The following is a 17,416-nucleotide window of genomic DNA, read 5'->3' on the forward strand; positions in this document are numbered from 1 at the left end:
ATTATTAACAAAACTAGAACATGTTATTTAACATAACAAAACCACCGATTTACAAAATAACAACACATTGACCGACTTCAATGTTATTAAACTATCAATCTTCTATCAAAAGATGCCGGCCATATGATGGTTGCGGCTTTATCATTTATACTGTCATGCGTTACTCTCACACTAACATTGTTAAAGTGCACGGCAACGGTGACAGACGTTAAAAGTGTGACCATCATAGTGCTGGACTATATAACTGTCATCGCGAAGTATTCAATATGCTTCATGGAATAGTGATCTTTGATTAAATGCAGTTTTCAGGAATCCCAAGGTCTTACTAAAGTGGTTTCAGATTCAGATACCTACGAAAAGTTCGCAGAAAGGGAATAAAAGTCCTGAATTCTCTGAATTTCAGCTATCACAGTAAATCAAGCGTACTGGGGCGTAGAAATATGACATTTGCATACCAGAGTTACGCAATTTGTTATTTTGAAGCTGTGTTGGGTTTGATTTGAAGTGGCAGATCATTTGTTTTGGGTTAATTAGGGTAACAATGTAACAATAGACGACAATTTTAAAAATTTTATGAATTCTTTGACCGTATTGAATTAGGTACAATTTCAGAAAATATAAGCTTAAGATGTCAGAAAATAAAATGAATAGGTGTTGCCAAATTGGTACACAATATACAATTATATATGTCGCAGTCGGATCGTATAATCCGCCGTATTACATTACGGCTAGCCGTTTTACAAAACAGGGGCTTTTGAAATGCGGCGGTTCGACGATTAGCCGGATTGAATGCGGCTGAATGAAAATCCGCCGGAATGTATTCGGCGCCATACGTTCTTCAACACGGCTAGCCGTAATGTAATACAGCGAGTCATTAGCCGCCGCATTGACAGTTTTTAGTTCCCATTTTTAACACTCGTGGCGCTGCCTGACATAACAACAACAAACTATGAAAAACACTGGGGTGTCCATCAAATCTGGAGTTCGTCGGACTGTTTCTTTAAAAAAATATTTCCTTCGCAACTTAACTAGACGGAGCCCCGCTTCGCGGGGCTCCTATTTCTGAGCGGTTTGCCCTTCAGGCAACTGAAGCTACCTAACGAACCTAACCTACCTACCTATTGATTTAGTGAGACGTCCGTGAAAACATTACACTTTGGGGGAAAAAGCGTAGGTAGGGTAGCTTGCGGGGCTCCGTCTATTTAAGTTGTGAAGGAATTGTTTTGGAAAAGAAACACATGTAGTGCCGTGACCATGGTAAAAATAAATTAAATTGCAAACATTGTCAAACTCCGGTTACGTAGGCATCCGAAAGAACTGGTCACTCTACAATCTAAATAGTAGATACGATGCGGCTAAACGTAGGCCGCCTTATTGAAGAACGTACCGCAATGACAATCCGGCTAATCGTCGAACCGCCGCATTTCAAAACGCCCCTGTTTTGTAAAACGGCTAGCCGTAATGTAATACGGCGGATTATACAATCTGACTACGACATATATATCCCTATAATGCATCCAATGCATAAATACAATAACTATAAAAAAGCGGGCGTGTCCGTGCGCCTAGAGAGGCCTTCAGTTATTTTTGAATTACTTACTCAAAGAAATCGGCTAATTATTATTTTTCAGTGTTGGATGCACACAATTGGATGCTGAGTATGAGGGACTAATGTTACAAATGATTGGTAACTGGTCTGATATATTTTTATTAAGTATGTAAATTTTAAACACGCTCTGGGACCCGTTTCTCAAAAGCTTGGAACTTGTAATACAAGCGGATGTCACTTTTTGACAGCTTTTGTTAGAAAGGCACTTCCACTTGTATTACAAGTTACAAGCTTTTGAGAAACGGGCCCCAGATCGTGTATATTTTTTTAAGAACGCATGCAGTAAGGTTAAACGCTTAAACAACGATAAAAAAGCGGATGTGCGTGTGCGTGCGTCTAGCGCGCCCTTTGCGCAACGTTTAAGATCCGTTGCGCAGACGCAGTGAGTCGAGGGCTGTTAGTGTGACCAGTGTAAAATGATCTCAATTACTGTAACATGTTCTTTAATTCTTGATGTCAATAAGACCTAATGAAGCGTCTATTAATTGCGTAAAAAAAACAGGATCTTTTTGAAAGGAAAAGTGGAAAATCTCAATTAATCGTGCGAGAATCGAACTCGCGACTTAGGGTCTGCAGCTCTAACAATTACTACCGAGGATGGAAATATTCGTTGTCACCGGGTAAGCGGTATTTCCATTACATCCTTCAATGCGCCTTAAGGAGTATCCTACCGACATCTACCGGAAGAGGTGAGTTTTCCACTTTTCCTTTATTTTAAGTAAAATTTATTTACAGGTTATATTTATTAAACGTTTGGAATAAGACAGAGGATGTTGATATTATTATTACACTGGCTTCATTTTGATATCGAATGTAGGACAAGAAACTGGATTGATTTGATAGTGTTTTATGTGAACCCAGGCGTTGTTGTGAAAAACATGATGTTTCATCGAGGTAATATGAAAAACGTGGTTTAAACTGTATTAAATATATGGACCATTTTATTATAGTATTTTATGCAACCGTTGTTTAAGAGAAAGGTGAAAAAAGGCGAGTGGCGTGAGTAACAATTTGAGGCGAAGCCGAAAATTGTTACTAAAACGCCACGAGTATTTTTTGACTGAGTTAAGTAAACAACATGACTCAGTTAAGTACAAACATCCCAGTAACATATCAATCACTCACACGTTTTTATTCACTTACACACATTTCTGTTTGTAGCAAAACTATGATTTGTTGTAGTTTAGTTTGCTTTAGTTTTAGTTTTGGCTTTCTGTGACTTTTTTTTTGTTTTTATATTAATTTTATAAAAGACGGTACCTAGTCTATGTCATGTGATTGTTCTATTTTTTATTTTATTTTTTATTCTGGTTTTTACTTGTATATTAATTTTCTGTTTTCCTTGTTATATAAATAATAATGCTTGTGTTTTTAATATCAATGTAAATTTATTTGTGTGTCGTTGGCGTACGTGTCGCCGGCAACTTTTTTAGATTAAGTCAGGTCCCCACAGAAAACCAGCGCCACGGTTTGCCGCGGCATTATGCTGAGTGGGGATCCTATTCTAGCGTCCAAATGTCTTTTATGTCTGCACGCTTTTATTTTTTTCTTTGTTTTCATGTTGTGGCGTTAAAATAAATGTATTTCTTCTTCTTCTTCTAAACAACATTGCATACAATACTTTTTCTACGACCAAGCGCTTACTTTGAAATAGAATTGTAAATTTAACAAATATTTTTTATTCAAGAAGTAGCAAAGAATGGAGGGTACGGGCAGGAAAAGAATGGATGAAATAAAAAAAGCATGTCGGTCTATGGTTCACTCATCTGTCAGAGATGACAATTAAAATTAGGTTGGCAACAATGTATTTCAAACAATATTTTTTAAGTGGTGATTACACGAAGTATCGTAAAAGTGCCAAAAAGATACTGCGTATAATGCACAAATACTTTTTTTGGGAATAGACTAAAGACTTGTCTTGACAACTATAAGATAGGGGTTTTAAGGTTATGACAAATAAAAGTACGCGAGTAGAAAAAAAAATTTACGCTACACTTTGTTCCAGATTTCGAATTTTTATGCCAATTCTACGCATTCGATCCTAATATAAAAAAAAATATTTTTTATACATGTACAGGAGATATAAAATATATGTGTAGAGAATTCAAAAGCCAGCGTTGTGAGACATTGATTTAATAAACGAAAAAAAACATAACCTTATTTCCGGATCACAATTTTAAAAATATTATAACGGCCCTCTTTTAGTACACTTTTTGAACTAAAAATAGGTCACGCCTTACGAGATTAAGACGTATACATAAATATGTTATCGTGTTTTGACAAAATATTAAACAACAATGCGCCGAGCCAACAAAGTAAGATTTCCAGCTGTTTGAACTAATTACCAGCTGTGTTTACATTTACATGTGGGGGGTTTATTTTGAGTTGGGTAAATGGAACGTACTAATTAGAGAGCGGCGTGTGGTTAATTTTAAAACTTAATAACTAACTCCAGTATCTATGTAGGTACTTATATAGACAGATAGATAGATAGATGGCTTTCGGCTGAAAAAATACATAAAACCCAATCTGCCGAAATCGAAACCGAAACTTTTCGGTCGGATACTAGTTAATTAATATACAAAAGCGGGAGACATAAGATCCCAAAGACTGAAAATTCCCTTCCACCGAGGCTTTAACTCGGGAAAGCGCGTTTTTCCAACTGTTTTTTACGGTGACCGACGAGTAAATCTAGATAATTATTTGGAATGTTTGATATATTAATCGTACATTTAAGTCACTATCGGCTTAATATGCAAATTTAATATTGAAATCCTCACTAAACGCGAAAGCACTCTCCATGCCAAATGGGTCCGCTATCTCGCTAATTCACAATCCGGAAAAATCACATTTTAGGTCAACATGAGCTAATGGGTGTAAACCATACTAATTCATGTACTACATCGCTAATCGCGGATTAGAACTGAATTGGGAGTGTGACAGCACCCATATGGACCATCTCGGCCAATTTTCTAATTTAGAAAAGAAAGTGATATTTAAGAATTAGTACCGACAGTTTTTGTGCCATATTACTACTATTTATAAATACTTGTAGTTTTTTGACTAAATGACGAGCTAATGGGTGTACTCTTAGATCATATTAATGTGTGTACTACATCGCTAATCGATGATTCAAATGTCTCCGTGACAACACCCATATGGTCCATCTTGGCCAATTTCTTAATTTAGAATAGAAAGTGATATTTAAGAATTAGACCCGACTACTGTCTACTACCTATTTATAAAAAAATTGTAGTTTTTTGACTAAATGACGAGCTAATGGGTGTTGAACATATTAATGTGTGTACTACATCGCTAATCACGGATTCAAATGTCCCCGTGACAACACCCATATGGTCCATCTTGGCCAATTTTCAAATTTAGAAAAGAGGTCGGGTAATCTCCCGTTGACCACGAACCACGAATGCTGTAAAGGGTTCGAAACATCGGAATGTATTTTTCATTTATCAGGCTCTGAAAGAGGGTCATTGTTGTTCTAAAAGGTGTGCAGAAAATGATACGTTGCTGCACTAGAGCATTGTACGTTCCAAGTAGGTACGATTTTTTAGGATAAGCAACTGAAGTTTTGGGTTTAAATGGATTTGCTTTACAATTTGCATTCTGATATTTGACTCCCCATTCCATGTACCCCATGCCTTGTTAGTTGAAAGTATCCTCAAGAAAGACTATAAAACTATAAAAAAACACATGCATTTTAGGTACTTTCCTCGTATTCTAAATGAAAAGTAAAGCGATTAACTCGGGTGAAAGGCATCATTTCAGCCTCGGACTATTGGCGCTCTCCCGAAATGAGTGCTTTTCATCCCTTGGTTAACAATCTAGTATTAAATTAATTATCCGCGATATAAGTAATCCGTTTACACAGTTTTATTTCAACTTGAGTGAAGACATCAGTAATCCAGATTAACGGCCCCGATCTCATTTGCGATCCTTTGTAGCGGTCGTAAATCTTCTCTCTCATTTACTACTCATTAAGCGATGCTCTACATCTGCCTGTCCAGGACTATATACTGAATACATGGAATTGGCAAGTGTACTGGAATTAGTGTTGTGAATAACGCTCATTTTGAGGCTTAAAGACTCGAACCCTTCAGACTCTCGAGGCTGAACGCCTCAAAGGCGGCAAAGACTTTTTACATCCATACGCGTAAAATAAATAAAAACAATTCTCAAATGTATACTTGGTCAACCAGATCTTCACAGTAAAAAAAGGCGCAAATTTGAAAAATGTAGGCGCGAAGGGATATCGTCCCATAGAAAATTTGAATTTCGCGCCTTTTTTACGGACAAGATTTGGTTGACCAGCTATAGTCGAGTTTTCAAGACTTATGAGTCTTGAAGGCTTGAGTCTTTAAGCCTAAAAAGAAGCGTTATTCACAACACTGGCTGGAATGCGCTTTTTCAAAATCATGGCAAAGACAGTCACCTGCAATAATATAGTCTGTCAAGCCGGATATGCCAGTAGCAATGTAAAGCAAACTAAAGTATGGTATCCCTAGGAAACGAACAAAAAGCAGCAATGTAGGTACATCGAACAACGATGAGATGTAAACAAAACAGTTCCACAGATAAGATATAAATGACACGCAATTTTCGAACAATTCAAACATAGTATGTATGTATGTATGTATAAACTATTGTACAAAACACAAAGCACAAATTTATGGCACAGGATATAGTGGACATAGTGTTGCTAACCCGCGATTTTCTAATTTCCCGCCTTTTTCTACTGACAAGATTTGCTTGACAAAGTACCTATACTTATATTATTCTTCGAAGGCGGCAAAAATAAGATAAGATCGTGTCAGATATTTTTTGCGGCCTTCGTTGTATAACATGCTATTGCAGGTGACTTGACTGTACTACCAAATATCTAAAAATGTAAATTAGTTGGTGTAAGAAAAATTTATATTTATGGATTTACATAGTAGGTACAAATTCATCTTTTTTTTGTACAAGTCTTAAACCAAATACATTGACGTCAAGAAACGGACGGCGTTAAAAAGTCGGGAAGATATGGGTCGGTACATTACATACGGACTGCAACCCGACTGCAACTTGTATGGAAACTGCACGCCGATGTCATCATTGCCGCACACTGTCTTACAAATTGTAAAAACGCTGCCAATTATTAATACAGTATGTTTCTTTTTGTTGTCGATTATTGGAAATAACTTATGTTTGAATTTTTGAAGTGAAAACTTCTTTAGCGGCGCGGCACTTTTTGAGGTGGGGAAATGGGGAAAAAAAAAGATAAACTCGAGACAGCGTAAGGCGGTCATGTGACCGTAAGGCGATCACGTGACCGGAAGGCGATCACGTGACCGTATGGTTTAGATGGCCACTCTTTTAGATGCCATTTAAATCAATAAAGAAAAACTCAATGACATTACATGGAAAAGGTTCTAATCTTGTACGGGCTGAAATACCTACGAGGATCTCACAGTTACATTCTAACTTTATATCACTCAAATATAATTCAATAAATCTACATCTTGATGAAATCGCTAATAAAAGTGAACTCTAGTACTGGTGAATAAAACTCAAAATATCATGACCAAATATATTTAGATGCGAGGTCTGCAAGGTAACTTTACAATTTCAATTCGAATTTTAAACAATTAACGCTACAAATTTGAATTTCTAATTTTAAACAAGCTCACTGACCAGCAATTTCGGAACTAAAGTTTTTCAATAGAAAGGAGGATGGGTCAATTATACATAGTGCTGCAGACATTTTGGACTAGTCATTGAGTTTTCACTTCTGTCGGCACTCCCGGAGTGCAACCCGTTGTTTTTTTTAATCTTTTGTTCTAATAAAAATATGAACGTTAGAGTATTCCTGAGAAGTAACCCTACGTGGGATTTCAGTGTTTGTCCAATGGCTAAGGTCTGTTATAGTCTCTTTTAAGACATTGCGCTTTCCAGTCATAAGTAATACTTGTTAATTCTTTGACCAGCCTTCACTGATCAAGGCATCAAAAGAAACGCATAAAATTCGCTCGCCCGATTCGGACCGCCAGTCGTTTGGCGCCAATTTAAAGCACACTTTTTAGGTTAAGTCAGCCATATTGAAATTTTGATTTGTCTGAAAACATTTCATTTCAGCTTCGATCGGAATCAGGTTAGTTTATTGAATGTTGCCATTTGATTTGACGTTGTTTTTTTTTCCTTTAGCCTATTAGTGTGTCCCACTGCTGCGCAAAGGCCTCCCCTCTTTCCCGCCACTTGACTCTGTCCAATGCACACTCCCGCCACTCCAAACGGAATACATCAAGGTTGTCCCGCCATCTCCGTTTGGGTCTTCCTTTGCCCCGAGATCCATCCTGTGGCGGATGCCACAGACAGGACACATGGATGACAGGGACTGGATAGTCCGAGGCTAATTTGGCTTAGCGTTCTGGGTGCATTCGGCAGATATGCCCTGCCCAGTCCCATTTCAGCTTAGCGGCTTTCATGCCCACATCCACAATGCCAGTTTTGGAACGCAGTTCGGTATTTCTAATACGGTCGGTTCTACGAACACCTATTAGTATGCTGCGTTCCATTGCTCTCTTTTGACTAAATGATTTTAATTTAGGTTAAGTTATTTGGGAAGAGCTGAAAGTTATGATCAATGTTAATGTGTTTATTAGTATTAGGTCGCCGCTTAACTTGGACGATTGGTGAGATGCTACAACGTTGACGACAGAGTACTTTAAAGGTTTGGCTGGCTAATGATTTTTAACTTAAAATTAAATAAATACTGAACTACGTTTTAGTCTTAGACTCCGACGAGTGTGTACTATCTCTTCCGAAAATCGTTTTTTCCAGATAGCTATTTTTTCCATTCGTAATTTTTACCATTTTATTTTTTCCCGATAGCTTCCTTCTCCGAAAGCATATTTAATCATTCGCATATTTTCCCATTATTTAAATTTTCCAATAGCTTGTTTTTCTGATAGGTTTCCTAACCATTCGCATAATATAGATCATTTTTGGACATAAGACCTTTTGACGAAAAACACACACTGGTTCTCGTACCTAATTTATGAACTCGGCACAATTTACGACACTGTCTACTGTTGTGACGGAGCCCTGAAAGCTATTACAAAATTGATTTAACGAGGTCATCGTCGTCAGTGTAAACTGGTCGGTTTATTGTTTTTAAATGCTCGTAAAATACTCAAGGCTTATCGTTACTGAAAAGTGGATTTTAATCGTGTTGTGGCTCCGTTATGATGATAATCAGGCTCCTATTTCACATCGGTGACAGGTGCGATAATTGTAAAGCATCACTGTTGCTGACGTCCATCCATGGCCTACGGTTACCGCTTACCATCGGGCGGGCCATATTCCTGTTTGCCACCATCATTGTACTTATTATTAAAAAAAACTTTATTATATCGGTTAAAACAAGTATTTCTCTTGCGAAGTAATGATAATTGTCACTTGACAATTCTTGACATGAAATGAGTTCTGTGACAATTGTCATTAGCTTCGCAAAATAAGTACTTATTTTTGGCGATATAATGGAGTTTATTTTATTATTAAAACGTTGGTGCCAAACAAGCACACCGCCCGTCCGATGGTAGGCGGTTACCGTGCCTATGGAGGCCTGTGACGTCAGTAACAGTGATGTCGACAATTGTCGCACCTGTCACCGTGGTGAAATAGGGACCAGGAGATCGATTCTAATTTAACAATCCGTTATGGATTTGAACTGGTTTAGATAAGACCTTATCGGTTTGGTGATTGGCGTGGATCACACGAACGACTTTCACTAATTTCGCATGCACCAATCAGCGTGAGCGATCTTCAAAGTCGTGTTAAAATAAGATCAATACCGTAACAAATGGTTAAATCTGTAAAGTGTCATTCTATGGAACTTGCTAATTATGTAAACAAAAGTCACTAGTAAATTCATCATTCAGAGACAGTTTCAATATGGAGGCTTGTTTACATAGTTAACAAGTTCCATAGAATGACACTTTAAGAGGCTCCACATCTCGCCGAGTCTTGCAACGTGGAATAATTTCTTCAGGGTCTTGACATTAGCTTTTCTAATATTACAAAATCTTCGCAACGACGGGTATAAAAAACTCCATTTCAAAAATAACCGTCTAGACAATTTGGGGCAGATCAGGGTAATTGCACATCCTACATTAGCTGTCGTGGGCGCCACGGCGTGTCCAGAACGCTAATCCACTTCAGAATTTCGTAGAACCACCCACCACTCTACTCTGGTCCCTCTCACCTCCATATCACCGAAGTCTTCAAACAAAATGTCTCGTCATGAACACTGTTGACTGACCTTTCTTAAACCCTATTACTAAAGACATAAGATCCATTGATGGGTAGCTAAAAGTGATGCTTAGTGTCATAAATAACGGCTCATTGTAAAATGGTGTCGTGGGATGAATGATCGTGTACTGTTTTTGCGAAATCGGGACGATGACCGGGATGATACATATACATACGATTATTTTTTATTTGCACGCTCTAAACAAATGATTTTCTCGAGAGAGTAGGTAATACATTTCTTGGATATCTAAATGGAACAATATTTTGCGCTGTAAAGCCCCATTTTGTTGTGATTGGATTGGGAATCTTTAACGCATTGTTTGAGTTAATACTGGACTTTAATTTATTGAAGTGATATTGACTAATTAACATTATCGATTACGTAATTCTATAACTGAAACAGAGTTACGGATAGGCTATTTGCTAGGCAAAGACATGTAGATCAACGTGTTAACGGACTGGTGGCCGCTTCGGGCAAAAAAAACGAATTAAAGAGGATGATTATAATGATGATGATGATAAGTATATTTTTTGTGATAATTCCTAGATTTGGAGATTGCATCACTAAACAATATTGGATAATATGGAAATAAGAAATTCTGATTTTTATTTCCATTATTTTGAAGTGTGAACATGGATACCTTTACATATAAGAGTGAATATAAGATCTATACTTAAATTATATTTTAACCAAGATGCAAAGCAAAGGCACTGAATCTCGACCTTTCTGTTTTCAAATAATATTTTGAATAAATGATTATTAAAAATATGCACATAGTTAATTTAGGAGTAAGCGAAACAAGCAACAATAAAATTATCCTGGGGGCCGATTTTTAGGGTTCCGTAGCCAAATGGCAAAAAACGGAACCCTTATAGATTCGTCATGTCTGTCTGTCTGTCTGTCTGTCCGTCTGTCCGTCTGTCTGTCCGTCCGTATGTCACAGCCACTTTTCTCCGAAACTATAAGAACTATACTGTTGAAACTTGGTAAGTAGATGTATTCTGTGAACCGCATTAAGATTTTCACACAAAAATAGAAAAAAAAACAATAAATTTTTGGGGTTCCCCATACTTAGAACTGAAACTCAAAATTATTTTTTTCATCAAACCCATACGTGTGGGGTATCTATGGATAGGTCTTCAAAAATGATATTGAGGTTTCTAATATCATTTTTTTTCTAAACTGAATAGTTTGCGCGAGAGACACTTCCAAAGTGGTAAAATGTGTGTCCCCCCCCCCCTGTAACTTCTAAAATAAGAGAATGATAAAACTAAAAAAAATATATGATGTACATTACCATGTAAACTTCCACCGAAAATTGGTTTGAACGAGATCTAGTAAGTAGTTTTTTTTTATACGTCATAAATCGCCTAAATACGGAACCCTTCATGGGCGAGTCCGACTCGCACTTGGCCGCTTTTTAAATTTCGATCATTCAATTTCGTCACTCGAAAATCGGTGGAAAACGGCGAAAGGCTAATTTTTGAAAAACGAGTGATAGAAATTTGGAATCGAGTGGTACTGACCACTCGTTTTCAATTCTATTAGTAGAAATTATATACCTAGTAGTGGATATATTACTGAACGAAATACACGAAATCGAGCGGTCGAAATTCAAAAATCGGTCCCCTGCGCGAAACTTATTCGAATATTCCTTGTCGGACGAAAATCTGAAAAGATTTAATAGCCAATTTGGTTTAAAAAAACACACAAGAAAATAATTAAAGTCTATTAAAAACCGCAGAAAACACTGTAAAAAAATACCCAACATAACGATTATTAAACATGAAAGTGAATAATCTAATCACGCCGTCCCAATTTCGGAACAAGCAGAACAGATATCCCGATCAATTTCAATTTAATTGTAGACTTGAACAGATTTACCCTACATCTGGGGACCTTGGTATTATTTTAATAATTGGGTCATCTGACATGTACATTATGTAATTGTAATATTACATGCGAACTAAGAACACGAGAAAAACATTGTGGTAAGTGGAGCAAACATTTGTATCTATCATTTTATCCCGTGTCTATTATTTTTCTGTTAGGTTCTCTGGAATTTAGAGACATTGAACTAAATAATTGAATAGAGTGTTCCATGAATTATTGTTAGTGACTTAATACATTTATTTACATAAAATATATATAAAGTGGTACTACTACACTAAATTAATAACTAGCTTAAATCTAATATAGGCCCTTGAGGCATTGTACCAAGGATGATGACGGCATTTCCTCGTTGTATCGCAGTGCTGTGTGAGGAAGCCGTCAGCTCTCCGGTCACCCGTCTTATTGTTATTTAAATTGTCCATCGGTGGACCTTATGCCTTTTGTAATAAGGCTTACGAACACGGTCAGCAGTCAGTTAACAGTAGCCGATGGTACGATAATTCTCACTCTCAACAATAATTGTGCGTCTTCTTGGCATTCAAAGTGTTAAATCATAAAGCAAAGCCCACCAAAATTTACCTTTCCTCAGTCTTCCCACTCTTGACTTTCGGATGGTTCTTCTTCGGCCTGACTGCGGCCTTGTGTTTCGCTGCGCTGGAGTCCAGGAGTTCCACGTCCAGGTCCAGACCAGGGTCGTTCAGGCGCGCCCTGGGAGTTAGAGTGGCCAGTGTTAGGGAGGGGCTACAATTATGGAGATGGAAGAATGGATGGTATACAAGGTGAACACAACGGTAATTATTAAGGTAATTATTTTCTAATTTCTTTAGGGTCTTCAAAGTTTTTGACCTGGAGGCCACGACAAAGCCTCAAAGTAAGGTCAATGTAAGGAAGACCGTCTCCAAACTCTTTTTTTTTTTTAATAATAGACTGATCGGCGATTGGCTCTAGTCACACCTGATGGAAAGTGAAGACAGCCTAAGATGGAGCTCACCGGTTCAGTAATAGCCTATTCACTCTAGCTTTAAAGAGACCGAGGTTATATTTCTCAGGGAATACAGATGACGGGAGCGCATTCCATTCTCTAGCCGTCCTTACCAAAAAAGTCGTTGCTTTTAACTTTTGGTAAAGGTTGGTAGAGTAGGAGTGAAAAATCTTCCTTTCTGACTATAATATCTGGGCGATGTACCTACATATACAAATAGAATTCTGGCTCTATGACGATCTTCCCTGAAATTTTGTATGCCGGTCTTCTAAACATTGAGCTTACATGACTGACCTGAATCAACTGCTTAAATGAAAGTATAATCAGCATTATAATGAGTTAACATTATCATACCATTAGATAACTGTCAATTGTCAGATAAGTGATGTATTCCAAAGCCGATATGCACAGAATTGATTTCCCCCTAAAATCACTTTACATAAATCAGTAGGTATAGTCTAAAACTTTTTGAAACGAAGCTCACTCTTCCTCTAAAGATAGCAGACGTCCATCAATCATGGGTGACAGACGCAATGTCAGGGTCCAAGCCTCTCGGGTTGCATCATGTGATCCGGGGCTATTTTTATGTGGAGCGTTGGGTAACTGTGGGACAGCTGTGGCCCGTTTCGCGAAACTAATACTCGTACAAGTTATAGTTTGAGGAACTACAGTTTGCAGTCAAAGTTTATAGCAAATGAATATTAGCTTATTCCTTTTTGCCATGCCCTTACCTCATGAAAGTCATGAAGAAAACAACTTCATTTTAATTAATTTTATTTTCACACAAATACGGAAACGTAAAGCTTTCTAAAAATATTATTTTGCAAATAATGTATCACCAGGGCGACGTCCTTCTGTGACCTCCGTGACGACTTCACCCCAAGGTTCTAGCGATTTTGGCAAATTTTGGCATGCATTCACAATTTCGCTTCAGTATTTCTACTTCTGGTAAAACCAAGGTCTCCGAGAATAAATGAGGAAGTTATTCAAAAGCCATTTGACACGACGTAAAACACTCCTTTGTTTATATTTTTGATACCATGCTCGTATTTTTCGTACAAACAGTAAAACTCTTAACTGTCCATCAGTGGACCTTATACCTTTTGAAATAAGGTTTACGCACTGTCAGTTAATAGTGTGGGCGGTACATACGTTAAAATTTGACAAACTCACAGGAACAAAGGCTGCTATAATTAGGGTACGTATGGTCGTTTACTGCCTTTATAATTAATTGGTCATCCGTCAAATGCTTGGAGTCGCTTTCTTCCCCGACAGAAACAAAGTGCAAGAAGTATTGCAATTACCCCTCGAGCGGCAAAGCAATATTTCAAATGATCTACTTTTTATGACCATTGATCTATTGCCAGAAAAAAGTATGATATATAGGTATTGAATTCGTGTATAAAAATTGTATTCCCAAATTGTAAGTAATTAAACTAAATCGTAGGAGTATCCGAAACACTAAGTACATTGCGCTCCAAAACACGCATAGCTGACGGGGGAGAAGACCGCCAGGCTGAAGTGGGACTGGGCGGGTCACGTCTGCCGCATGCATCCAGATAGGTGGGCTAGTATAGCCACCAAGTGGATACCGCAAAAAAAGCGCGGACGTGGCAGGCCCAGACAGAGAAGGCGGAACGACTTAGACGCCTTCATCAGTAGTTACTGATGAAGTTGTGAAGGCCGGAAGAAGCACAACAGCAGGAGTTGTGGAGATCAAGGGGAGAGGCCTTTGCCCAGCAGTGGGACACTAAAACGGGCTATTAAAAAAAATAGGTACCTACATGCATGCAAACGTCATAGGGTCGGTTGCACCAAACTGTTCGTATCGTTAAAGAGTTCGCTAAATTTTTATGTATGAAAAGTTTCATAGTAAAGCGCCGGGGCGCGCCGGCTGACGTTGATCAGTCTGTCAAATGTGGTTGGTGCAAGTGCAACTAGCCCTTACTCTATCAAATCCTGTATACCGCTTCGCTCAACCATAGCTAATAAAACTAATAAGTCACATTTTAACAATCCGCTCCAAAAACTCATTAAAGCTGGAGCTTATTTCTGTCTGCCCTACTAACGTTCTGACGTCAACGGTGGCACAGATATCGGGAGCAGAACTCCCTCTGTCCATGTTGATGTTTGGATCCATGTCAGACTAGATTGGCTGTTCTAGTTTCTGTAATAACGTTTAAGTAATATTGACTTTGTCAACAAACTAGGATAGGTAACTGTAGAAGTCAGTTATTGGTATAACTTTACCACCTGGGGCCCGTTTCTCAAAAGCTTGTAACTTGTAATACAAGCGGATGTCACTTTTTGACAGCTTTTGTTAGAATGGGACTTCCACTTGTATTACAAGTTACAAGCTTTTGAGAAACGGGCCCCTGCTGTTAGTAGCTATGCTGCGAAAGCGTTTCCCCGGCTTCTATTTTACTTATTCCGTTTCCCGAATATTGAACATTGTCCAATAGTTTTTTGCCTATGAAAGTTCACCTTTTTAACCTTCATTTCATACCGTGCGTTGTCGTCGCTTCCATTTAATCCCACCACCCACTTCACACATAGCCTACACTACGAACTAGGAGCTGAATTGGTTATTTTTCTAAGTATCTGTACCTAATACTTTTGCACCTTTCAAATGTATGCCTCAGGAATTAGGTAAGGAAAACAGATGTGAGTAAATATTTATTTAAACAGCCGTTTCATTCGAAATTAGTGTCTTAGGTGTGTCTGCTACCCATTTTTTATCTCATAAATAGAGTAATAAACTCAAGCCATCTTTCAGCGATGAACTTTCTTTTGCAAACTCTTATCTATTCAAATTCTGCTGATGAAAAAGCAACCTTGATAAATAGTACTAATAAAGTTAAGTTTCAAATAGAACAACTGATTGTTGAGTAATTTAACTTGAAACCTATAAAACTAGCTTCATAGAGTGGCAACGACCAAAGTGTTGAAAGCTTCTGTCAATTTTATAAAAGTAAACGATAATATTCTTTGAATATTATGTATAGTAACAGCACCAGTCATGGGACATTTAAGAGGAAATTTGGAGTATTTGTGATATTTCCCTGATACCGGCAAAAGTTCTACCGCTTAGCGTGTTTAAAGATGAAAATCCTATCCATCTTTTATGTTTCAGGCGTGTTATATCAAAGATACTGCAATTAGTTTCCACATAATTTACAAATTAAAACTATGCCTTTTTTCTCCAGTCATGGACACCAAAGCTCCAGTAATGGTACCCCGGTAATGGACGTGGATCCAGTAATGGGCCCCCTATAATGGACATACCCTATCAGTATAAGATATTGGAACAGGGAATAAATTTTTGGCAAAAAACTAGTTATTAGTCATATTTGGTATAAGCTTTTATGTAAGAATACGATACGATACGATACGATACTTCGTGTAATCACCACTTAAAAAATATTGTATGGAATACATTGTTGCCAACCTAATTTTAATTGTCATTTCTGCCAGATGAGTGAACCATAGACATGTTTTGGTCACATCATCATCATCATCATCAGTTTTCATCTTTATAGGGCTGTATCTCCTAAACCGTGCGTCGTGGCGCAAAAATAATAAAATTTTCGTTCCCCTTAAGAATCCCACGCACTGAACAACCTATCACATTAGGACATTAAACAATCATCATCATCTATTCTTATTATTATTTCATTGCATTTCAAAGTAAGTGCTTGGTCGTAGAAAAAGTATTGTATGCAACGTTGTTTAACTGAGTCAAAAAATACTCGTGGCGTCTTTATTAACAATTTTCGGCTTCACGCCACTCGCCTTTTTTGACCCCTCTTAAACAACGGTTGCATAAAATACTATATCCGAAGTCCGAGAAGACTTCCTGACATAGTTCGTAACTACATTATACCTACTTCTGTATTATTTAAACATGAAATTACGCCATGGCAAGCATCATTATGTAAATTGTAAGTTATCCCATCATAGGAGGTATGCAGTTTTAGAGCTCCTATAATGGGATTGGGCAAAATACCATTATTTTTTATACATCTCTAGAGACACAAAATAGTGTGTTGTATACCTTATTTCATGGTAAATGCAATTAACAAAACACATTCTAGTTTACACCAAGTTATAATTAATTACAATTTAATATATGAACTCACCTCTCTTAGCGAAGTTGTTAAGAATTCTTACTAGTTATATTTTTCGGTGACACGACAACTTTTGGGTTGACGCCAATTTCTTAAAAAGTAACCGAAATTAATAAAAATTCAAACTTAAACAGCTCTATGACTCTTATTTATGGTAAAATATTGCCAGTGTTCATAAACTACTTTTAGATACTTATTTTAGAGGATTTGTGGTTTTATGTCCCATTACCGGTTCCACGTCCATTATAGGGTCCATTACATTATAAAGTGTCCAAAGAAAACGACGTAAAACCCTTTTAACTATAGTTACACTTGTTAGGAATTATTTTTTAGGAATTATTAAAGTTTTTTTTACTAACATAAACCAACTCAATCTGTTGTTTTTATTGTAGTTTATATTTGATTTGTTCGATTCGATAACATGAAGTGATTGAAAATATACATACTAAACTTTTTATTTTCATTAACTGCTTAGCAAGCTTGCCTTCTTACTTTCTCGT

The 17,416-nt window shown here is 37.3% G+C and overlaps 1 protein-coding gene across 1 annotated transcript in view; it reads right to left on the bottom strand.

The window, feature by feature from the left end:
* The window catches only part of LOC134647414 (obscurin), a 124,279-nt gene that overhangs the window by 96,479 nt on the left and 10,384 nt on the right, over window positions 1–17,416 (bottom strand). The window contains exon 3 of the mRNA XM_063501768.1: window positions 12,387–12,515. Coding sequence (XP_063357838.1) covers window positions 12,387–12,515 — 129 coding nt within the window. The remainder of the gene's footprint in view (window positions 1–12,386; window positions 12,516–17,416) is intronic.

The sequence above is a fragment of the Cydia amplana genome, chromosome 4 (assembly GCF_948474715.1).
Source record: "Cydia amplana chromosome 4, ilCydAmpl1.1, whole genome shotgun sequence".
In the NCBI taxonomy this organism is placed as follows: Eukaryota; Metazoa; Arthropoda; class Insecta; order Lepidoptera; family Tortricidae; genus Cydia; species Cydia amplana.